The sequence below is a fragment of the Leptosomus discolor genome, chromosome Z (assembly GCF_034619465.1).
Source record: "Leptosomus discolor isolate bLepDis1 chromosome Z, bLepDis1.hap2, whole genome shotgun sequence".
NCBI lineage: Eukaryota > Metazoa > Chordata > Aves > Leptosomiformes > Leptosomidae > Leptosomus > Leptosomus discolor.
In genome coordinates, this window is record NC_141419.1 from 9,412,338 (window position 1) to 9,437,498 (window position 25,161).

At 40.5% G+C, this 25,161-nt stretch overlaps 1 protein-coding gene across 1 annotated transcript; it reads right to left on the reverse strand.

The window, feature by feature from the left end:
* Positions 1–851: 851 nt before the first annotated feature.
* ARSK (arylsulfatase family member K) lies at positions 852–24,947 on the reverse strand. Its single transcript, XM_086479749.1, has 8 exons — positions 24,804–24,947; positions 20,417–20,546; positions 18,491–18,650; positions 11,574–11,856; positions 8,215–8,386; positions 6,562–6,786; positions 2,975–3,199; positions 852–2,889 (listed from the first exon to the last, which is right to left on the reverse strand). Exons 1-8 carry the CDS (start codon positions 24,945–24,947, stop codon positions 2,615–2,617), a joined length of 1,614 nt encoding a protein of 537 aa, XP_086335875.1. The 3' UTR covers positions 852–2,614.
* Positions 24,948–25,161: the final 214 nt, after the last annotated feature.

The window sequence follows — 25,161 nt, forward strand, 5'->3', positions numbered from 1 at the left end:
AGGCCAATGCCCTTGGTAGTCTCAGGTAAATCTCAGGAGGCTGCGTTGACCTGGCTACATCTAATAAATACACTTGAACCTGCTGGCATTCCAGCCTGCCCCCTTCTCCCCAGCATCTCTCCAAAGGTAACACTGCCTAACTCCTTCACTGTGACGGAAAACCAGATTTTTTCCTTTGTTAGCTGTCCAGCCTTGCATGTTGCAAACCTTGTTTGGTTTGTGTTGGCATAATGCAGATGCATTAGCATCACTAAGAGTATCTCACTGTGACCACGCTGTTAAATGTATCTGGTTTGGACTTAAATTAGGGAGCTTTTGCCTTCTCTCTTTATAACTCTTCACAAGGAAGGTTCACACACAAATAATAAATAACTTGCAAAAGTCAAATTTTGGTTTTAACAAACAAGTCCATGTGTTCTTTTTAAATAAGCGTTTTAACAAGACCAGATACAAAAAGAAGTACTAGACTCGTAGTGTGTGTATCTATATCCATCTATATCCATCTATATCCATGCCGACTTAGGATCTGATTGTGATCTGCCACAATCTCACACCCCACAGAATCACCTGGCAAGGCAGCATCCCTGCCTCCTGACATTCCAGCTCTGCTCTGTGAGCTGGCACATTCCTGGGGTTTCCTGCATTATCTGGAAACCTGCCCCTCTGCACTGGGCTGCTTTGGACAGTCTGTGACACAAGAAGTTGTTGTCCAAGGAACTGTGGTAAGAAGTTCCGTTTTTCCAATTCACAGACTTAGCACAAGCTGCACTTTTGTAAGCCTAACACTTACGAAAAAGCACATCTTAAAAGCTCCTGTCTTCAAAGAAAGCACTGTCCACAGAACTGACAAATACAGTTTTCCCTAGTAATTTCTTTAAACATTCAGTCCTTAAAAAAAGCGCATGCACAACCAGTTCACCATAATTTTACTTTGCTATATTCTGTACAATGTACTGCATTTTGTCCAGACATCTGGAAAGATAACAATTTATTTTAAGGTTGGACCAGATGATCCTTGAGGTCCCTTCCAACCTGGCATTCTATGATTTACTCTTTTCCCTCCTGAACAAGCCTTCGTATAGATACATTTATTTTATCTTCTTACGCAGCTGGTTCACGTTACACTAAGACAGTTTTTGTTTAAATAATTTCATCACGATCTGAACTCATTTTAGCAAGAATTATAATGACATGTGCTACAGTGTTTCAAGGGTTTTTTTAACTCTTACTTTGTTCCCTGCCTACAAAAAAAAAGGGGCGGGGGAGAAATGCTACAATACAGTAAGTAGTATAAGGTTAACACTGATGTTCCATGAACACAGGAATATAAAATAGCTAAAACGTTAATAAATATGTACGTAATTCTAGGTGGTAAGTCGTTGTGGACTGCTTAACCATCAGAAAAAACATGTATTTTTCATGTTTATTTTCACTAGCATACTGGTATGGCTGAGTATTTCATTACAGGCTCCAGAAGCTTTGAGGTGTGAACTGTAATGTCATCCCGAACTGTTACTATAGCAGTGACAACGGCATTCAAGAATAAGCAAACGTAAGTGCTGCTACAGTTACGTTTTCCCTTAAGCAGAAGGGTTACTAGCCAAATCTTACCCTTTCCCAAAACTGCTTTGTGTTTTTGTCACATCCCTGGAAAGATGTGAAATAGTATTTTTACGTTAACTTTTCCTGCAAGCTTCAATTGCCTCTCCTCTGTGTACATTTCAGGTTCCAGTCCTCCACTCGGTGATGCACATTAAGACATTCACCTGCAGAACCTAACTGCGTAATGGAGATTTATTTAAGCAGTTTTCATCTTATGCTATGCACATCACGCTATCACTTTTCAGGGAACTGGTCTACTCACAGGTTTGGTCAGAAGGGTTTGGTTTGGTTATTTTTTTAAATTTCCAACGGTGACCAAAGACCAGATTCCTCTTCACTTGCACACATGTTCAATTAGTAGCCTATGTGTACTATGAAGCTTTAAACCATAAGGAGCGGTAAGTACCAGATCCAAAAGCAAGAGATTAGAAGGCAGAACTTGAAAAGATGGAGAGACAATCACGTATAGAACAGGAATGCTGACATAGCACATACCTTCATAAAATGCATCTACATGCAGACTATTGCTAGCTAACTTTCTGATTATAGCTACAGCTTCTCTAAGGTGGATGAACTGTGGACTTAACATCTGTCCTGATGGAAAGGTGGCTCCAGCACAATCCACTGTAACTGGTCTCCCACTACACCAAGTTTTACAATCCTTGCTTTTGTCTGTCCTTAAAAATGGAAGTTCCTGTGAGTTCCAAAGCTTAATCATCTGCATTTTTGCAACCACCTAAATATTGCTTACACGCAATTTGCACTTATGTGCTAGACTTCCTATGTATATGTCAGTGTTACACATTTATAACACGTAAAAATCTAGATTTGTTGTGCTGGCTAGTTACATAAGATGCTTTTGGCTTTCTAACACAAAGTGGTAATTGTTTGGGCATCTTTGCTTTCAGTAGCTTATATAAGACAATAATTCAAACACTTGAAATACAGCATAATATTACAAATGCAGAATTTTGTCACCCCCTCAGTCCTATTAAATCTAGGTTGATTTTATTTACTTACTTTGACGAAGCCACTTATCAATTGCATTCTCATATTTTTTTGGTTCCTTTAACCAGTCTTGATGCCACCTAAGGTTGGCAATAACATTTGAGTAATTCTGACCCAAGCTTTGTTTCCAACTCATAAACTGTCTTTTGTTGTACTCCTGAACGGATGAAGAAACCTTTGGGTAGTTTACTACAGAGCGGAGCATTTTGTCCAAGGAATGTACAATTACTGGGAATTTTATGGCAACGTTTGTTAGCTCATCTGGATCGTCAGAAAGGTCTGGAACAAACAAAAAGTCAGTAAAGAGACAATTTGCATTTAAGTAAATTAATCAGTCAGTCAGGGCATAGAAGTTGTAACATACCGAACAGTTGTGGAAGTACTGAACGACCATCTGAGTAGGCGATATATTTCCATTTGCCAGTTCGAAGCATGTACGTGGAAGAATTCACATTGCATCCGTGGAACTCACTCAACACCCACGAGGGCCGAGGCCTTCTGGACAACACTTCATTTTCAGCTTTTCCACATAGCAGTGGTACAAGAGAATAACCACTGAGGTTCTGCGGGACAGGAATTCTTGCTATATCTAAGCAAAGATGTACGAAGTCAAAATGCTACTGCAGTTACTGTGACTAAAAAAAAAAGCCTAATGTAATGCTACACATGTCCAAACATAATGCTACCACAGTAATAAAACATGCATTCTAATTATTCTCCTTGTAGTACTCAGGAACACAAAAATATCCAAATAATAAAAAACCCCATCCTTAAGGAATTTTCCCAGGTCAGCTGCCCACCATCTTGACCAGAAGCGGTGCTAGCCATGTCTTAAGTCAGATAACCTTTAACAGATATTAAAACTGACTGCAACAGCCTCCAGTGATGGGCGGTGCTTTATAATTTTTTTATCACGTTTTTATAGCCTTGCCTTCTACTCTGACCACCTCGGGCAAAAGGAAGATATTATCATAGTGTGAAAGCACCCTAAAAGCTCCATATCCAACAGGGCCTAAACTTTCATTTCTTTGATAGTAAAAGAGCTAAGCTCCTACCTCGAATTCTTCATCACAGAATAACAAAACACTTTACAAAAGGTGGTCATTATGGTTATCACCTGTAACTGGTGGGGAAACTGAGGAACAGGGCCACTTGCTTCTCTGGCAGGGCTGGAGATAAAGAGGGTATCAGTGGTACCAATACAGTGCACATATGGAAAACACTGGGTGACTCTATAGCCCCTAGAAGATGCTGTAACTCAAACAAGCTCCTTAGTATCTACTTACAACACAAGTCTCTAGCTCCCAAAGATCAGGTCAACATTAAGCAAAGACCTCTCAGAAACATTCAGAAAAACATAGCTGAGAATCCCAAGCACGTTACCTAAACTTTGGTGTGTCCTAAAAATGGGGTATGGCAGTACTGCTGTTTTTAATCACCCTACTGAATTTGGCATGTAGTTACTCAAAATTCAACACTTTTCATTTCACAGACCACCATGGTAGTATTTTATCTTCCGTTCTGCACCGAGTGGTGAAACACAGCACACACAAATTGCCCATAGGCGACTTTTTCCGTCATCAGCACGTATCTTCCTTTTTCTCCTCTGTTTCTACAGCTTATATGCCTGTCATTAATCTGTAGTTCCTCCTCTAGTAAATGAAAAGGCCAGCATTTGACTAAGCACTAGGAAGACCTGTAACTCATCAATCCAGCAGCTTCCAATGTGGAGGCTAAAAACTTGAACGAATACATACTACATTTGAACAAATGAAAAAGGGATATAGGCCTTCCTCTTCTGTCATCCTAAACTAGAAATGCTATTAATTGCAGTAACTGCACTCTCCACATGCAAAGAATGCTGCAGGCTGGCACCTTCAGTAGCTCCTGTTTTTCCAACAGAGGTCCGAAGGTACTTCCATCCAGACAAACAAAGTCAGTGCTGTCTGGAGGAAAGGTTACGCTACATCCTGTTAAAAAACGGAAGAGCTGTTGCACTCCTGGCTGAATGATCTGTATCACACAGACTCTGCTGGAATCAAAACATCTGTACTGCCCTCGCTATAGGGTGTGCCTAATCTCAAAGTCAGTAAAGCAAAGTATTTGGATGGCATCTTAAGAGACGACAACACAAGGCAAAGGGATTATATTTATCACAAAAAAAAAAAAAAAAAAAAGACTTGAAATCTGTTTCCTTATTAGTCAGCAGCAGCATGCAGCCTGAAGAGATGACAGATTCTTCATGTTTTCGCATTCTTCTTTATGTATGTGCCTTTTTTGACATTCAGATTACAGGACAGGGGAACTGTCAGAACAAAAGGTAAGGACTTACACACACAAAGTTCCAGGAAGAAAAAAGAAGGAGGAAAAGAATAGAGAGGATGTTTAAACCATCTGACCAATTATCTTATTTGAGGAAAAGGCACAAAGAAAAAAAAACAAAGAGATTTTTAACTCTTTAGATATGATACCACATATAAGAACCATATCTAGTATGAATTAGAATCTTAGAACAGTTTGGGTTGGAAGGGATCTTAAGTGTTATCTAGCCCAACCCCCTGCAGTGAGCAGGGACAGCTTTAGCTGGATCAGGCTGCTCAGAGCCCCATCCAACCCGACCTTGAGTGTTTCCAGGGATGGGGCTTCTACTACCTCTCTGGGCAGCCTATACCAGGGTTTCACCACCCTCACAGTAAAGAATTTCTTCCTTATATCTAGTCTAAATCTGCCCTCTTAGTTTAAAACCACTACACCCTGTCCTATCACTACACGCCCTGCTAAAAAGCTTGCCCCCATCCTTCTTATAGATCCCCTTTCAGCACTGGAAGGCTGCTGTGAGGTCTCCCCAGAGCCTTCTCTTCTCCAGGCTGAACACCCCCAACTCTCTCAGCCTGTCCTCACAGGGGAGCTGCTCCAGCCCCCTCAGCATCTTCGTGGCCTCCTCTGGACCTGCTCAAGCAGGTCCGTGTCTGTCTTGTGCTGGGGCCCCCAGAGATGAACGCAGCACTGCAGGTGGGGTCTGACCAGAGCAGAACAGAGCAGGAGAATCCCCTCTCTCAACCTGCTGGCCACGCTGCCCTTGATGCAGCCCAGGATGCGACTGGCTTTCTGCACTGCGAGCGCACATTGATGGCTCACATCCAGCTTTTCGTCCACCAGAACCCCCAAGTCCTTCTCAGCAGGACCGCTCTTCATCCCTTCATCCCCCAGCCTGTACTGACACCAGGGGTTGCCCCAACCCAGGTGCAGGACCTTGCACTTGGTGGAACTTCATGAGGTTCACACGGACCCACTTCTCCAGCCTGTCCAGGTCCCTCTGCCGGTCATCCCTTCCCTCAGGTGTGTCAACCCCATCACTCAGCTTGGTGTCATTGGCAAACCTGCTGAGGGCGCACTTGATCCCACCATCATTCCCCGTAATGAGTATTTCCATATCCAAGAAGGTAAGAATGGATATCCATCATCATATCTTATTATGCTTGCCCGGATCAATTGCATATTTCCTGTACAAAGACTTTATCACATTTCTTGCATGTCACCCTTCATAAAGGACATTGCTTTGATAAGCTAATGAACCTGTCATCCTTTCAGGTTTAATCTCATGTCTAGATGCATTTACACTGTAATTTCTATAGTAAACTGTTAGGTATGAAGGCTAGCCAGAATTATTCATATCTAAAACGCATCAGTTTGTAATCCTGTATAAAATTATTCAGTCATTGTGTTGATGACAGTAACAGGAATAAGGAACATCATCAGCTCCTTTTTTTAATTTTTACATTCATTTTTTGCATTTTGTATTAAGTGCGTATGTATGCTCCACAGATAAACTGTTATTTCCTGTTGTGTTACTACATTGCCTTACAAAGTGGAGACATAGTTCCAACCGTAATACAAACACATAATAATAACCGGGTAAAAAAAATTTTCATCTGAAATGACTTAACTCACCAAGCATAGTAGGGTATATATCCACAAGAGACACCACATTTGGTACTTGCTGCTGTTCTTTTACCCCTGGCCCCATAACTAACAGAGGGACATGGGAACTTCCTTCGTACATGCTCATCTTGTAGAACTGCCGGTGTTCCATAGCAAGTTCTCCATGATCTGCAGTGAATATAACGATTGTTTTTTTAAGAAGCCCAGTATCTCTCAGAGCTGAAATAATCTCACCTGCAACAAGAAAAAGATACTGAAAAGGATACATTCAAAACATTCCTTCCAACTTCTGTACCTGCAAAGCAGCACGCAAACCTGGAGGAATCCTAATCGGAGCGTTGGAAACTCCTCTCTCTGCCACAGAAGGCAGAGCCCAAAGCATTCGGCCCAGAATAATGTACAGTCACCAACGAGTTGCAGGGGTCTGGCTCCCAGTGAAGTGTGGAGGGCACTGAACAACAACCATAAAAATTTTAAAAGGGAAGGACAAGCTGTATTTTTGCTATTGTCACTTTCATTTAATTGCTAGTACAACTAACAACAGCGATTTCAACAGCGGTAAAAAAGGCCATCAGAAGCCCTGACACTAGGATTTAGGGTGAAGGACTCTTGCAAGAATCCACCTTACACATAATCAGTGGAAGTTTCTCCTTCCTGTGCCTACATCCCCACAGGAGCCTCTTGCACATATATATGTGCAATGAAGACAGGGCCAAGACAAATGAAGTCCATAATTAAGCAAAGCACTTACACATCTTTAATATTAAAACACGAAGATGATTCTTGCTTAAAAAGACTAGTTAAAAACTTAAAATACATTACCAAATTAAATCCCAGTGCAGTTACTTTGCACTACCTTAATTCCCTAAAACTGTCAGGCTCCTGTTGACCTCTTTCCTTTCATAAAATGTGGAAGAGTAATTCTGTGTCTTGTAAATTACTCTATCATCCTAATATTGCTAAAAAGGTTAGCTTATTTATTCAGGAATTTCATATTAGAATGCAAGGAAATTCTTGTTCATTCATGGTCACCTCTCAAATTAAGAAATAAAATACTGTAAATGAAGACCAATTTGCATTGTAATTTTTATGTATGTAGACCTTACTGCAAATCAGGCAGAATTCTTAAGGCCTAATTAATTCCTTTTATTCTTAACTTTCAATAATTTGCTGCTAAGGGAGACTTCAAAGGTAACCTTATTGTTTAGTCTATGCATAATAGCTGTCATTCAGTCCATGCATTTGAAATCAATCTCTAAGGAAACTGCTTATGCCCTAAAATTTACCTTTCCTTCTAGATCTGCTTTGCCAGTCTGCCCTCTTCACAAATGTTTCCATTATTTCAGGTAGCACTTAATCAAAGAGTATTTAGTTCCTCTTGTACATGGGTCAAGCAATTTTGCTGCAGTTACTGGGCTTTCACAGGGTCTCTGACTGCTGGTTGTGATTATTGTTCAGAGTGCTCTGAATTCACCTTGCAATAGCCTTAAAAGCTCTTCAGTTATTTATCATCTAGATTGATTAAGCAACATCCACGTGACTTACCCCCACATCTGATTTGTGGGCTGTTCAGCTTTTTTTTTTCCAGAAGACCAGCCCTATCAGCTTTTTCTTAAAAAAAACAGAACAAGAAAACTCACTGTACAATGAAACATTACCTACCCAGCATGGCATCTGTCTCTGCACACATAGCATAATAAAATGCTCTAATATTTCTCACTTCTTGCTTTGTAAACTCTGCTGTGCAATTCTTAGTGTAAGATGAGTAATAGTCTACTGGATGCATCTCTGAAAGAGAAGACCACTTGGGAATTTTAATAGCTTCATAAGTTACCTAAAAATAAGAGGAAATTAACATTACTTTAGCAACTGAATTAAACAAATTTTTTATACTCAGATTTAACTTAAAACTTTACAGCATAAATTCACAGTTCTCAACTTGTGGTCCAGGAAACACCAGCTGCTTAGTGGTCACATGGTGCTGCTACCTCCTCCATACTTCCCCTCCGCTTCCATAGGTATCAAGTAATTTTAAGAGCGCGCTATAAAAATCAGCTAGAAACTAAAGCTAGGAGCCAGAAATATGTGCTTTACCAGTAGTCGTCTTTTTTTAAGAGAGATACTGCAGAACGATCTTCTAGAACTGTTCTCTAGAGTAAGTACAGAAGTATCAGCATAGTGTCTCATTAACTATAGGATAACTATAAACCATACATATCAAAAAGATCAGGTGTTATGTGAGCCTACAGAATAATATGGAAATTAACTTAGTCTGGGAAGGTCTCCAGGGCAGTGGATGACAAGTCTTCACACCTTGATAAAAAAGATTCACTACATTAGGCCAATTTTCTAATACTCTTCTATTTGTTTCTACAGATGCCAATCCATTTAGTTATGAAGTGTAAGATCAGTTTGAAACTAAAAAGTAGGAGCCAATCAATTACAAATAATGTTGGATTTGTATATTCAAACTGGCATGCTCACAGATACTGTGTGCTGCCATACCAGCTTTAGAGCCTCAAAGCTCAATGCACACATTTAGCCAAGGCAGTCACACTTGCACGCCTTCCCTTAAGTGCTGCATTTAACAGAGTTAAGTACTTCTATGTTGTAGACTTAAAGCACAAATTACCACAAAGTAGAGAAGACGTATTCTCAGTATGGAAAAACTTAAGTTTATTAAATAATAAACCCACAACTGTTGCTCTCATTTACCTCTGAACATCATCTCTAGTGAACAGAGCTGAGGCCTGGATGATGACACAGCAACCCCCGTGCCTGTGCAGCACCTTCCCAGGGCTGCAACCACAGCTCCACACCTGGGCTGGCCCCGGACATGGGCAGCACTGGTTCTTGATAAAGTAACTGAGACAATTACTGTCCAAGGGGCTCCATGCAGCACAAAAGCAATCAGACCAAAGCTGTCCCTAGAAGCACTACACCCCTGTTTATTGGTGCAGCAATTTAAGAATCAAAGTCTGCTGAACCCAATTTGGTTTTGTCCCAAGGTGTGGCATGGATAACTAAGAACTGTCTGGTGGGGCTACAAGCATAGTGTCTGTCCCTCAAGCACACAGTGTATCTCTGATGACCAGTGCTGTTGCGGCCACGTGTTCCAATACTCACAAAGTTCCACCTCCACCCACAGTCAATATTCTTTCTTGAGTTATCTAGCAAATATATTAAGTCATCTAAACAGTTGCTAAGACATCAAGAATTAAAGTGCCCATAGGGATAAAACCTGGCTTTGTAACAGTCAGACTTACCAAAACCTGTTTTCTTAGGCCCTATAGAAAACAGGCTGCAAGGAGAAATCTAGACGGTAAAGTAACAGCAGACAACTGCTTCAGTCATCTTCCTATTGCTGAAGGTTCTTGGATACATAAAGCCACATTTTAGACTCCTCAAATAGTATTTATTAGTTGCCTAAGATATAATGGGAGCAAGAAGTGTCCCTATCCACCCACAACTCGTCAGAAGACTGACCCTTTTCTACAGGACTACAACCTGGTTTTAAGGATTCACAAAGTCATAATCACTTTGTCTGTCTGTCATCAATTCATGGGAATGAAGCCACATGCCCTGAAAAAGCACCAGCTTGGGCAAAATACAGGGGACCATCTGCTAGCAACACAGTGTTTCATAAACATACTGTGTTGATACTCTGTTCTGTATTAGCTCTCCAGTAAACATGTATTTTAATTCAAGTTCTTCACCTGTGCACTCAAACATCTTAATGAGATTGATCTCTGCCATTTTCAGACTGCTTCTTCCATAGCCAAAACACAGATACATTCCAGAAGAATCAGCCTATGGTCAATAAATGGTAATATATGGTTCACATAGCTGAGTAGGTACATGTAGTGGTGGAAAGGACCTCAGCAAACTACGAAGTTTAAGCACTCTAACCAGATTAAGGATGACAAAAATTTGTCAGAGATGTTACAACCCTGTCTGTGACTTGAAAAAAGGTACCCCCCACTTCCCAAGACATGTCTAACCTAGCAATCAGCACCTAGAAAGTTTTTCTTAATATCCAAGCTAGATCTTGCTTTTTGCAAATGAAGGCTTTCTTCCCCCATGCTCTTCCTCTCCCCACAAACTTCTCACCATTCCTAGAACTACTCACAACCCTCACTATTACAAAGAAACTCACATCTCTCAGCCTTCACTTTTTTTGTAAGTCTTGGTATTTTTGTGGCACCTAGATAAAGAGATTTTGCAGTTCCCCAGCAGAAAAGGCCAAATGAGTCATATAAATTGCACACTTTTAAAAGTAAGCATAAAGTCTTTTCAACTTAATTCTCTGTTCTTCCGCCGCAGAGAATTGAAGCCGAGAAATGCTTTTATGCAGTGAAAGCTGTTGTGACCCATTTACGTTTTTACGACAGGTAACGGCACTGCAAGACGATGCAAGACAGAAAAAAAAATATTTACTTCTTTGAAATTGAGCGCTGTTAGTTTTCCACATATGGACATAATGGGACTTTTCTGCACTCTAAAGACACTGAAAAGCTACAGTAGCATGGAAAGAAGTTAACAGAAAAGACAGACTTGTGCTGTGCCTTACTACTTCACATTCTAAGTTCATATTGTAGGAAAAGTCAATCTCTCACTATAAAACTCAGACAGAATGATCGCATATAGCATCATTTATAACAAGCACAATACAGAATGTTATAAACAATGAACTTCAGACCATTACAGAAAAAAAGAAATTACAGATAAGTATAGCAACAATTTCATTCTCTGTTTAAATGTGTTTAGCCATTGAACTCCAAACTTCTTTATTGATTCAGTGACTACTGCTAACAAACTCTGTCCTACAACAGAGGGAAATTCTGTACTTCTATTTGCCTAACCTTAAATCAGAAATCTAACCTTTCATCCAAGTACTTTCTTACTGTCTACTGAATTATCAAAACTGTGTCTGACTTGAAAAAATCATGTGGGGTATAAAACACTGTTCATAATAAGTGCAGTTACAAATAAGTTTGTATTCAAATTTCATCTTCACATACCTTTTCAAGCCAATAGGGAGATGTTAAAAATGTAGAAGATCCAAAATTTTCTCCTGCATAGGGTGATGGATAAGGGTGTGGTAAATTTAGTCCCAAGTAAAGAACAAATGGTTGAGTAAGGTTACCGGCTTCTTCCTTTATCCAATTTACTGCTTTATCAGTATTCTGCCAGTCTGCTTCCATCACCCTCACAAGCTTCCTATCGCCAGTAAGATTTACCATGGGTCTCCCTTCTTGCCGGAGCAGGAAGTCAACATCCCTAGTCCAGGCTTCCACACGGTTACTGAAAACATATACACAAGATACGCACTCAGTGGAACATGTTTCCTTCACTTTTCATCCAAGTCAAAAGAATTTTGAGTTAAGAATTCCTGAAGAACTTCCCCTATACTTGTAGCTGCAATCTATTTGTAATTTCTACATGAAGGAGATTTGCTATTCAATTGATCAATAGCTATTGTGCATCTATTTTATACTCAAAGCTTTAGCCATTTTTTTTTCCTCCTTCTGAATCTTCTTTCCTATTTATTATAACTTCCTGTCAGAATGGTTCTTACATCAACAAATATTGAAAAATATTACTTGCCTGGAGAGGTTGCCTTTAGAAGCAATGTTCTGGGTTTGGATTGTGCTATTACAACACTTTTAACACTATCACTCATGACAAGAATCTGCAAGAGCGATTTATCTTGTACAATTGTTTTTCATGTAGTTGATAAATGCTATCAAAAAAGGGGAGTAAGAGAGGAGAAGGGTACAGAGAAAGCAAGGCGGGGGGGGAAGACAACACTAATGACAAAATATTTTTGGAACAGATTTTCTAGTATCATGGAAATTGTTGCCTCTCTAAAACACTTGAGAAATCTGAGCTGCAGCTATCCTTGTTTCTTTGCTAGGGTGAAGGACACCACAACTGTCATAAATGAGGGTTGGGAGGAAACAGCCCATTTAAGACCTTGAGTAATCTTCATTTTGTTCACGGCAATTTAATATAACCAGAGAAATGATACAAGAAAATATGAAAAACTGCTCAAGATTTGATCATGTACTTTCATCAAAACTCAGCATTATTATTGTTTAAAGAGCATCTAATCAGTTTTGTCCCCATAGGAATTTTACCAGTGCGCTTTTAACTTCCAGAAAAAACTATTCAGAACTATCTGTAACAACAATTTTTTTTTTATTCTTTTAATTCCTTATTTAAGCTCACACTTTCAAGGTAAACAGGCTTAAACAAATTACTCAGAACAAATTAAGGTAGCTAGATAGCCTATAGAGAAAGCATGTTTCATAAACATTAAAATGAAATGATGGTAAAGGGGTGGGTGCGTGTGTCAAATCACATCTAATGTCATGACACTGACTTAAACAGAAAAAAAGACTATGTAGGCCATAGGCCAGTCTGACTATCCAATCAGACTGAGGTTAGGAGCAAGTTTAAAAAAAAAAAAAAAAAAAAGAAAAACAAAACCAAAAAAAAACCACCCAACCCACAAAAATCCCACTTCAGACCCTTTCCACATTCTGGAGCAACAAAGGACATGTTTTGACACATCCAAGAGGAAAACTGGTTCTCAGGTAGAAGAGGAGAAAAAGATATGCTAAAATAAGAATCTTCAAAAAGCCAGGTGGAAAGTTGGAAAAAGGGGCAATACTAGATTCAAATCCTGAACTTTAAAGGAAAGGGTAAGGAATTGACAGATAATTATTTAAAAGCTTCAGAAATTAATTCAAATTTTCAATGCTTTCAATGGGACTGAAGTGGGATCATACCTCATATCATAAGTACTCCAGCAATTGTAACAAACACACAATGGAAAAAACCCAATAAATAAAGCATGGGGATAAAACAATGCAACACTGAAGATAAAACTTAAGGAACTACCATCATCATTAACCCAAGTGAAAGTAATTACATGACAATCAGTAACTGCATCTATTTTAAATGTTAAGTGAAGACAGCCACCAACATCCAAAAGGACACACACAGTCTTTTTGACAGGAAGCAGAGACTTCAGGTATTCAAAAGTCCAGAGGTGGAAGATCCATCTCTTTCTCTCTGTTGGTATATATTTCTTTGTACACAGATTGCCTAGAAGCCCTCTTCCTCAAATCTCATTAATCCACAGCTACGAATAATTATCTTATGAGTAAGTCACATTCTAATAGATACTTAGCATATTTCGTTAAGTATTGGTATTTTTAAAATACATAAACTTCTGTAGTTACAGAGATGATTTGTGTTAGCAATGCACTGCTTACAATAGATTACAACAAAGCAGAATCAATTTATGTCACAATGTCACAGCAGAAAAGTTAACAGTTATTCTTTTATTGGGTAAATACAGGATTGGGCAGAAGTGGTGGTTTTGTTGTTTAAAGAAACAACACGTGCTTAAGAAAAGTTTCGAAAGAGATAATACTGCCCACTGAATCTTGTGCTAGCTGAACTGTTATATCTCCCTTCACTTGTCTCCTTTTTAACAAGGAATTAAACCAGCAGGATATTTTAATTATCTCCACAATGAACAGGAACCTTTGCAATAACTCTTCTATACTATTTATAATTACTTAATTGGCTACTTAGGGTTTTTAAATGTCTACACAGACACCATGCTAGGAATGAGATGTACATTTTTCTCTGGCTGAGGAACTGTATTTGCAGTTTTCATTTTTTTAATGAAAAACCGTGTAAACTGCCATTTTCAAATTCCTCTTGTATGGGTATAGAAAGGCTGGCTAACCATGTGTTTATTTTCATTTATTCTCAACCCCCACCTACACTTACTGAAATAACAATAAAGGCTTGGTCCTGTGAGGCACAGATCTCAACCTCTCACTGAAGGGAGAGCTAGAGAAAACAGATCAAAAATCTGCACCAGGTGAAAATGCAGAGCAAAGGCCTAAGACAAAAAACAATTAAAAACTTCAATACCATAGACTGCACAGTACTTTTCTGTTACCTTTGAAGTGCCTAAGAATTCAGCCTCACAGGACCAAGAGCTATGCAAACATGGTGTGATTATATGGTTACACTATAATTGTTGTTTGAGACTCAAAACCTGTCACTGAAGTACATGAATCTATGCCATAGCAGAATGAGAAAAATCAAGAGTACATGATAGTAACTCCACTGATACTGGTTCTGCTACACCTGAATTGTCTCAATTTATTTCTCATCTGTGGAGACTTATAACAGAAACATTTAGATAAGATATACCAGTAGAACCATTCAAATGTGAGGGTACCAGACACAGTAAGTATGACAGCAAGGTTAAAGCCATGGTGTGCACCGAGAGCCAAGAACATTAATGACATCAGCAAAACAGGTCAGTACTGAAGAAGGTGCTGTCAGTGTTAAGATTAATGTACAGAAGACTTGTCAGCAGTATCCTGACAGCAGGATGGCAGCCAGGTCATTGAGCATTCTGCATACAATTCCTCTCCCTGTTATTCCAACAGAAAAACAGAGCACAGTAAGATAGCCACAAAAAGGAAACAAAAAGGCTATTTCCTTGATGCTCCTTAAGACTGAAGTAAAAGGCAAAGTATCACACCATAGCAATTTTTCCACTCCTAGAGTGAAAAATACCTACGCAAAATGCCATTTCACCATTACCAATCAACGGAAAAATAGGAAAGACCTCATCAGACGACATCCCTTGCCCTATCACACGCCAGACATCCTGTTCAGACTACCTGAACACAAATCGTAGTATTTGTAAGTATGTTTGTGGGTATGAGATTGTGAGTTGGCAGAACTTACCAACTTAGAAAGTCAAGCAACACAAAAATTATGTTCCTCTTCTACATAGTCTCACATTAAGGTTTTCTTTAATTTCTACACAATAAAATTTATTTGAGAACTAAGGACTATCTGTTCAGCTTTGCACTCCCCACAGTGATGGCCTGCGTACTGAAGCCAGAATTAACTTACGGTCTTCAGCTCAGGCAAATGAAGGCAAGACTTCTGGAATGCAGACAATTATATGCAACCAACCTTTTTTTTCAGGGCCACCTTTGCGTTCCAGTTATGATATGAACAGCCAGGAACTTCTGGAATTACTTAGAGCTGCTCTTCTTTAAACCTGGAGTGACTTTAGATTAGAGATAAACAAATTTCAATGTTATAAAGCATTTATTCTGTCTCGGTGAAGGGCAGGGTGAGTGCATACTATGTACTGTTTAGTCAACCCAAAATTTTCTCTGCACAAAAGTGATTCAGAAGAAAAGTGTAAGGGTCTGTATAATACTGCAGATAATTCTCATTTTTCAGAGTCCTTTTAATTTACAGAAATCTAGAAATGTTTAAGAATGATGCACCCATAGAATCATTTCTGTCTTGCTTCATTACACAGAACAAAATCTGGCCCTTTGCTTTATTGAAGAACGTTCTGTTACTGGCACTTTACAGACTACCCTCCTTCGAAAAGCTTGAATGCCTGGGTAGCCACAACGAACCATCTCTACACTACAATAACACAAACATCTGGAAGCATTTATCTTAATGTTCAGTTGTTCCTCACCAGAGAGGACATTTTCACAATATTTACATAAGCAAGCACAAGGAAACAGAGTAACACTACAGCAGATGACTTTTTAGTACATTCTTTCTTACTAGAAAAAAACAAATACGTTTTAAGAGTAATGCAGCCTTAAGAAAAAAAATTCAAAGCAAAAGACCAGAGTTTGAACGCCCATCTGTTCATAGTTAAATGCTAAGTTACTAAGAAGAGCTGCAGAGAGAGACAAGAGAGAAGCATCAGTCGTACACAAATAGTTACACTGCCTGGTAAAGTAAGTAAACATGAACTTTTTTCTGTGAGTCTGTATTTGAACAATCTTTTACTTCCAGTGTAGAACTGGTATATGGAAAAAGGGAAAAAAGCTTTCATTTCTTTTTTGACAGTCTTAAACTGGAGAGGAATTTATATCTCAAGTAGATACTACTTACAAAGTATTTTGTAGATAAAAAGCAGTGTCTATGTGCAACATACCATTAACTACTAATGTGACCTTTCAACTTCCAATTGCTCATTTTAGTGAGGGAAGTGAGGAAATTTTTAATAACTCTAACCTGTTTAATATCAAAGAAAAAGCTACTCATTATTTCAACAATTATTCATCAGGGAGATAGTGCATCTTACAAAAACTATGCAGATGTAAGACACCACATTTTGTCTCAACTGTCCAGACATATTACGCTTATTATTTTTTAACATAATATACTTAGCCTCTAAATGTTCAATTATTTTCATAAATTGCTGTAATTCTAGCCTTTTTTTTTGTTTGAAATGAAAGCTTTATAGCATAGGAAGTACAACTGTATTGGGTTGGCGTGGCAAGGTGGCAGTGGTGGGGTGGGGGGTACAGGGGTGGCTCCTGTGAGAAGCTGCTAGAAGCTTCCCCATGTCTGACAAAGCCAATGTCAGCTGGATGGACCCGCCGCTGGCCAAGGCTGAGCCCATCAGCGATGGTGGTAGCGCCTCGGGGATAACAGATTTAAGATGGGGGGGGGAAAAGCCTGAGCAACAGCAGATGGAAGAGAGACATGAGACTATGTGAGTGGAACAACCCTGCAGACACCAGGGTCAGTGAAGAAGGAGGGGGAGGAGGTGCTCCAGGCACCTGAGCAGAGATTCCCCTGCAGCCTGTGACAAAGGCCATGGTGAGGCAGGCTGACCCCCTGCAGCCCATGGAGGTCCACTGTGGAGCAGAAATCCACCTGCAGCCCAGGGAGGACCCCACACTGGAGCAGGTGGATGTCCAAAGGAGGCTGTGACCCCGTGGGAAGCCCACGCTGGAGCAGGCTCCTGGCAGGACCTGTGGCCTCGTGAAAAGAGAAGCCCACGCTGGAGCAGGTTGGCTGGCAGGACTTGCGACCCCATAGGGAACCCACACTGGAGCAGTCTGTTCCTGAGGGACTGCACCCTGTGGAAGGGACCTATGCTGGAGCAGTTTGTGAAGAACTGCAACCCATGGGAAGGACTCACACTGGAGAAGTTTGTGGAGGACTGTCTGCTGTGGGAGGGACCCCATGCTAGAGAAAGGGAAGAGTGCGAGGAGTCCTCCCCTGAGGAGGAAGGAGCAGCACAGACAATGTGTGATGAACTGACCCCAAACCCCATTCCCTGTGCCACTGGCAGGGGGAAAGGTAGAGAAAAATCAAGAGTGAAGGTGAGCCTGGGAAGAAATGAGGGGTGGGGTGAAGGTGTTTTAAGATTTGGGTTTACTTCTCATTAGCCCCCTCTGATTCCTAACCAGCAATAAATTAAATTAATTTCCTCAAGTCGAGTCTGTTTTGCCCATGATGGTAATCGGCGAGTAATCTCTCCCTGTCCTTGTCTCGACCCCTAAGCCTGTCATTATATCTTCTCCCCGCTGTCCAGCTGAGGAGAGGAGTGACAGAGCAGCTTCGGTGGGCACCTGGTGTCCAGTCAGGGTCAACTCACCACAACAGCACAAGCCTGTGAAACATATGGCCTTCAAAAAAACCAAAACAAAACCCCTCATATTTTGTGATGACAGATTTAATATTCAAGTATTATCAAACATGTTTCTGCTTTCCCTACACTGCTAGTATAATCTAGCCAAGAAGTCTCAAGACATGGCAAAACCAGTTCATAAATTTCACTTAGGGAGCAATACCAATGACCAAAAATGCTCTTCATTCATTCTGGGCAAAACCAGAGTCTTGATATTCATGTTGCAGCTACAGTTAAAAGCCAAAGTGCATCTGCACGGGATATGCTTGCTTCTGCATAAAGTTGCAGGACAGACCCTTGCTAGGTTCCTCACAAAATTTCTTTTAATTTAAAGCTACTACCATTTCAATCAGAGACAGAAACCACTTGTCAGACCACTACATGATTTATTCACTCCTGTCCATTTCATAGCAGAAGAGCCTACCTGATTACCTTACTGAATGATGTCCAGAAGTATAGTCCAATTTCCCATACTTCTTTGTGTGGTAGCCATGCTTCTCCATGAGATCCATCCACGTTACATAACCTGGATCCAGACCTTTGAAGTTATTCCAAGATTCTGTTAAATGAGTGAAAAGACCACTCCACATAGCTGGGGAGGAAAAAAAAAAAAAAAAAAAAAAGAGATGAATTTGATGAATAAGTAGTACTTCTTATGTGAATGTTAAGTTGAATATACTTGAGAAAGAATCAATCTTCTCATTATTTTAGAGATAAAAAGTCCACATTGTGATCCAATAGAGCAGGGAGTACAAAGTATTATTATTCCAAGTCTTATTTTCATCATCAATACAAATAGCAACATTTACTAAAACAATCCCCAGAATTGCAGAAGTAGGTCCCATCTTTCCAAGCACTACACAATCATTAAACCAAGGTTTTCTGTAGATCAGGAAACATTCTTACTGATAGCAGAAAGAAAATGCCATCATAGTACAGATCCTGATGAAAGTCATGCATTTACATGTGCTCCAGAGTATTATCTCCCCTTACTCCAGTCCAATTTTAATGTAAATTTAAAGTTACGTTTTGTGGAGGGAATTAGAGTATATTATTTTTATAAATACTACATGCCCTCAGTTTTATCCGTTTCAGGTAATTACTCACTAGCAGCTGCAGATACAAAGCAAGATTACTAAAGAAGAGGCCAAGAAGAAATGAAATCAAGGAAAGAGCTGCAAAGGAACTATAAGGAAAGCTTTTATTAGCGAATTCCTGTGCTTCTTTGCAGCTTGTTCAGAATTGTTCACTCTCCCCAATGCCAATTTAGAGTCAAAGGGAGTTGTAAAATGAAACTAAGCTGTTCTACAAGCAATGGGAATATCTTGTCAGCACAGCGTGTCAACCCCAACCCCATACCATGGCAATACTCCTATTTTCCCCACCCCGAAGTCCTCCTTCCCACCATCCCTTCTAGTATCATCCCCGAGACCTCCGCACCACATGTACCCTCAGGTCCGTGCAGGTCTCCAAGCTACTGGCTGAACAAAAGATGTCCTGCTGGTTCAGAGCTATGCTTGTGATGACTGATGTGTCATGACAATGATGTTGATCGACCACCTAAAATGCTAAACAGAATCGATGAATTGTTGAATTCATCATGCAGCCTCTTCCTCACTGGGAGCACTAGCTGCTAATTTCACAAGACTTCCTAAAATTAAATAACCTAACACGAGGTTATTGTTCTCAGCAACAAAGACTGGCTGAAAGACTCAAAAGTCAAGAAAAAGAAAACAAGACCGATGGCATGTTCATGTAATCTCACTCCCTTAAAATGTGACCTTGAGAAACAGAAAAGGGAACTAGGTTATCAATAAATGGAATACTAAACACTAACACTAAATTCGACAGCCTGTGCCTGCTGCAGTCAGGACAGGTTGCTTCTTCCAATGTATCCCTGAGAGAAAGGGAGATCTCCCTTTCAGCTACAGATGAAACTCCATTTATATCACCTCTGGAGGGCCTTGGCAACAACTGAAAGAGCTAGAAATGTTCTAAGATGTAACCTTTGATTCAAGAATATAGCTTCCTTCTAACTTCCCAGCAAATTCTGCAAGTGTGAAATTGAACACAGAACACTGCAGCAAGAAAAATACTGAAATGTTCAACTAAAGCAACTGAAGGACACACTACTTATTTAACGGTGTGTTTGGAATAAGCACAGAAACAGAAAAGAGAAACAGATCAAACATGAGAATACCATACAAATTCAGACACAAACTAAAAAAAAAATTTGGCCATGTTGAAAACCAAAACCAATCCTCTCCTCCAAACTTAAATCGTTTTAAATTTCTCATTATTACCATATATTTAAATTGACATCTGCAAGTATTTATCTGATGTTTTGCTTGGTTCTACCTGCACGGGAAGGACAACAGATTGGAGAATTGGTATAGGCATTGAGAAAGAGAGTGCCATATCTTTTCATAAAATTTATGAAAGGCAAATCCACAGTCTGATTTCCTGGATAAAATGTCAAGCGTCCATCCTGCAATCAAACAGAGGAAAACAGTATATAAACAGCATTAATCCAAACTATTGCCTGCATTAATTCATAGACTTGTTATCTTGAACTTGTATTACTCAAATGTTGCCCATTCTACTCAGGTATGGAAAGCAAAGTGTTGAGAAGCTTTAATTAGATCAATATAATGTGGATTACTTACGAAAAAGATAACCAGACTTCTTCATAGTAAAATTACTTCTTTTCTATCACTATACATCTTCTAAGCTCCAGTTCTTGCAGGAGTAGGGTCCTACCATGACACACTCAACAGGGGTAGATATGGTGGAAGATGGAAAGCAGTCAGTCTGAATCCCAATGCAGATGTGTGCACTGGTACATATTTCTGTGAAATCAGAACTGATCCCTCATCCTTTTCCTCTTTTTAAAGGTTTATCCACGCCACATCTCTGAACTTATTTTAAATTATGGACTGGAAAAGTGATCAGCAAGCTGAAGGAAGGCTATTCTCCCACTAAATGCTGTCTGCAGTGGCTCCCTTGCAATACTTTATTGATCCTTCATTTTAACTATTTCTTTAGCTAGAGTTTTTAACCAGTAACTTTAAAAAGACCAAAATTTTTAATCAGTACTTTTACCGTACAAAATGATGATGCGAAACCAGGTTTCATGTAGACTGCCCTGTCTTTTCCTTTCACTTGCCTGTCTTTCCTTGGTTCAGCAAGAAGTCTCTACTCAGCCCCAGCCTTACTGGTCAGGTCTTTGGTGAAGAGTGTGACAGCGAATCTGCACAGTTTTAACAGTTCTCCCAGTCAGAGACATTACTCAGATGTAGGCATCTGAGTAGCCCTCCTCTAGACTTGTGACAGAAGCACAAACAAGTGCTTCTTAACACATGGGTACCTTAGAAGTTGTGTTTCACACAGCATTTTGCAAGAGTGTGTAAGCAGGCAGACAAGGCCAGGTGAGTGCATCACACTCCAGTTACAAATTCACCAGCTACTGGCTCACTTGTTCCAAAGACAAATTACCACATCAGCCTTTGCATAATAAATGCCAGCACGCAAATTCTTACCTCTAATCCATACATGGGCAATGGACCATCCTACCAAGTTACTTTAAATTATTTTTGTTAAGTGAGAATAGTTCCTATACTAGAAACCACAGCAAAACAGCTGGTATGTGATTGCTTGTAACCTTGCAGTAACTTCTTTGTACCCACATGCAGCCTACCAGCACCCTACAAAAATGCTTTCCATGCCATACACCGAGCAACCTCATTTGGCACAATGGGTTCTTGCTGTCTGCTGAACCTAACTGTCATCATTACATGACATAAAGTACAAAATGGCACGGTGACTTTCACTGTAATTTTTTTGTTAGGTGAGAAATCTTGAAAACAATTATTTAGTGAGACAATACCCCTTCAACAGAAAATATTCAACTGAACGACCACTTCACTCCTGCTGAATCATATCCAAAAATCAGCAGATATGACCAAGAGTGAATCATGGGAGTTACTTTCTCTTAATACTGAATAGGTAATTTTATTCAACTAATAAAAAGTCCATGACTGTTTCAGATTGAGACCTTTGATCATCTACTTCAAAACGTAAAGAACAGGTACGGTCTCAAGGGATGCAGGACCAAGGCCTTACCTTCTGTGAAATTCACCTTTAAATAATGGTACACCTGAAGAAGGTGCAAACACTTCTCAGGCATCTGACTCACAGTGAAAACTCCAAAGGATAACAGAAAGTGCTATTAGCTTAGAACAAAATAGGCAGGTGGAGGCATACGTTCTGAGAATTGCTAGCCTCTAAAGTTTTTAATTAAGAAAACGCATTTTTTTCTTGGAAAGACTGTATTTGTTTTGAAAATAACTGTTTGAAACAAACATCGTATTTAACATAATATTCTCCTATATGAAATCTTAGACAAGCTTACATGCAAAGAACAACAGTTTCTTTCTCTCTTCAGCTTTTCCAGAATACAGATCAGACAACATAAGACTTCCTACCAACTTCACACTATGCTGTTTCTGGGCCTTGGCAGGTATGTTTCAAATTTTTCACTTTAGTTTTACTAGCTGAATTTTCTGGAATAATTTGTGAGAGGACCAAAAAATCCAACACCAAAAAATAAGTGAGAGCAAATCTGAAGAATTTACAGTCTATGTTACTTCTATTACCATTACACATGACTCCCCAGGGGTAGGCACTAACTGTCCAAGAGAGAATTTAGAAAGAATACTGCACATAATCAGATTTTGCAAAGTTTCAGATGGAACTCAGAAAACAGAGCACAGCATAACTGTGCTCCACAGTAGGAAATAATTATTATAAGTAACTGAAGTATTTTAAGATTACAATTATTCTGTCATTGTTTAAAATATTTTAACCTTACAGCATGAGCACTTCCTCACCTCACCATCGTTGGCCACCTAGCCATCGTTCATATACTAAGTCCACAGTCAGAGACTTACGTCATTTTCTTCACTTTGTAGAGTTCCACCCAGGGACTGCATGCGGAAGAACACAATCCTCTTCATTTGTTTTCTGGCAGAAAATGCTATTGGATAGCACAGCGTTGTAGAGAGAATCACTTCATTTGGCACCAGAGAGCTAACTGTGGCATCCTAGCACCACACTGAAGCAGATGACTACCCAGTAAACTGGGCCACTAGAGATCAGAATACGACAAAAGACTGACCACCTAGTTTTGTATGATGCTACAAATGGCAACTACAACAGCCGTTTAGCAAGACAAACTGGAAATAAAGCTGTGATCTGCAATATGAACTTGAAAGGAACTTCAGGCTGTAACTGCTCTTTAGACTGTACACAACTGATGTGCCATCCTGTCAATAACATATTCACAGGTTTCTCCAATGAAGATATTGTTTGTTTGAACAGCTGGAGACACAAGTTCTTTCTTTTGACACCAGACAGACAGGTGACGTCTATTCAGTGAAGAAGCTTCTTTTATAGGCTGAGAAGTGAAAGCTCTACAGGTATTTCTGGAAATCTGCCCTCCAAGGACTGTGTAGGACTTGTGGGTTTTTAAGGACCTGAGGCAATACAATTATTCCGAGTAACACGAGCAAGCCCATTTCATCCAGAAATTTGAGCGGCATTGCAAGCAAAGCCTGTCATCACTCAGTTAACCTCAAGCAGCAATTTAGGAGCTGAATTGCCTGCTGGCACGTTCCTCCAGCAAGCCCTGTGAGAAGTACAGCGCTTAATGCAACACCACAGCATAAAGCTGGCTGTTCAAGCAAGATGTCACAGCTCTGGAGGCCAAGCACAGTCCAGCACCACGTAGAAGAAAATTTTTGCCACAATTGACAAAACAGGCATGAGTCATCCACAGACAGCATCACTCACAGCAAACGCAGGCACACTTTCAAATGAAAGCCCATGCCTTTTAACAGCCTGGGACTTAAACTTTTTTGCCTTTTTTTTTTTTTTTTCAGAAAAACTGTTACAGTTTCCACAGTACCCAACTCTTCCTGTTCTCTGCTAGCAATGTAATAAAAATGGTTAAATCTATTCCTGCCTTCAAATTCGTCTCATAAAAAACTTATGCAACACAACAATTGTTTTAGCATATTCATTGTATAGACAAACACGATACTTTTCAGAAACAGCACCTCGTTCTTAATTGTTTTTGTAAGAACATCACAAACATCTGGGGTTTTGTCTTTCTCTTTTGTAACCGTTACCTCACTAATCCCTTCAAGACAGTCACGAGAATCTTCCTCTTTACAGGACAACATGCAGAAGCCTTACTAAGATTTGTGTGCAGCTTCTGCTAGCATCTGGAGACAAACTGGCCACTGATGAACTCCCAGAACCTAAACTCTTACAGATTTGACAATTTATTGGTAAATAACAGTTTTCATAAAAGCTAAAAATTCGGAAAAAAAGTTGTCATCTACGAAATCCATGCATTACTTCGGAATGTTAAGAGAGACGATATTCTCAAAATAAAATAAAAATAAACAAAGAATAGAGTCAGAGGAAGGAAAGTAATTAAGTAAGGAGGTGGTGGAGGGCAAAAAACAGCACTATTTTCGCAGGCCTGTGCGTGTAGCTTGGGCAAAGCCACGGGAAGTCCTCGCTGTCCCATCCTCGGAGGTCCCAGTCACGCCGGGATCTGCTAAATGCCACCACCGAAGCAGCCCCCGCCGCCTGCCTGCCTGCCCGCCCGCCCGCCCTCCCTCGACGGAAGGACCGGCCCCCCTCGCCCCCGGGCTGCCACCTCGCCCCGAATACTCACCAAGGAGTCGCAGGCCACTAGCACCACGCTGGGCCGGGGCTGACCCCCGCGGGCGGCGGGCCGCGGCCTCGCCCCCGCCCACGGCGCGGCGGCCATGAGGAGCAGCGCCAGCCCGGCCCGCTCCAGCGGCCCGCCGCCCCGCATCGCATCGACGCCGTGACACCCCGCCCCGTCCCCCCAAAACCGATCCTGGCGCTGGCTACGGCAGAGGCCCGGCCGCCACCGCCGCAGCAGCAGCTGAGCCGCCCGCTGCCCTCGGCACCGCGGACTACAGCTCCCACAGTGCCCGAAAGAAAATGGCGGCTGACCGGGGAGCGTCGCGACGCTGGCGTGCGAGTCCGCATGCGCGGTGGCGGCG

Excerpts from the sequence above, each read along its gene's own strand:
- ARSK (XM_086479749.1), bottom strand. The coding sequence starts at position 24,947 with ATGCGGGGCGGCGGGCCGCTGGAGCGGGCCGGGCTGGCGCTGCTCCTC. Across the intron at positions 18,651-20,416 it reads CTGTTGTCCTTCCCGTGCAG|CTATGTGGAGTGGTCTTTTC; the intron begins GTAGAACCAAGC and ends TTTCCTCCCCAG. Across the intron at positions 3,200-6,561 it reads TATATACCCTACTATGCTTG|ATATAGCAAGAATTCCTGTC; the intron begins GTGAGTTAAGTC and ends ATCTTTGCTTAG.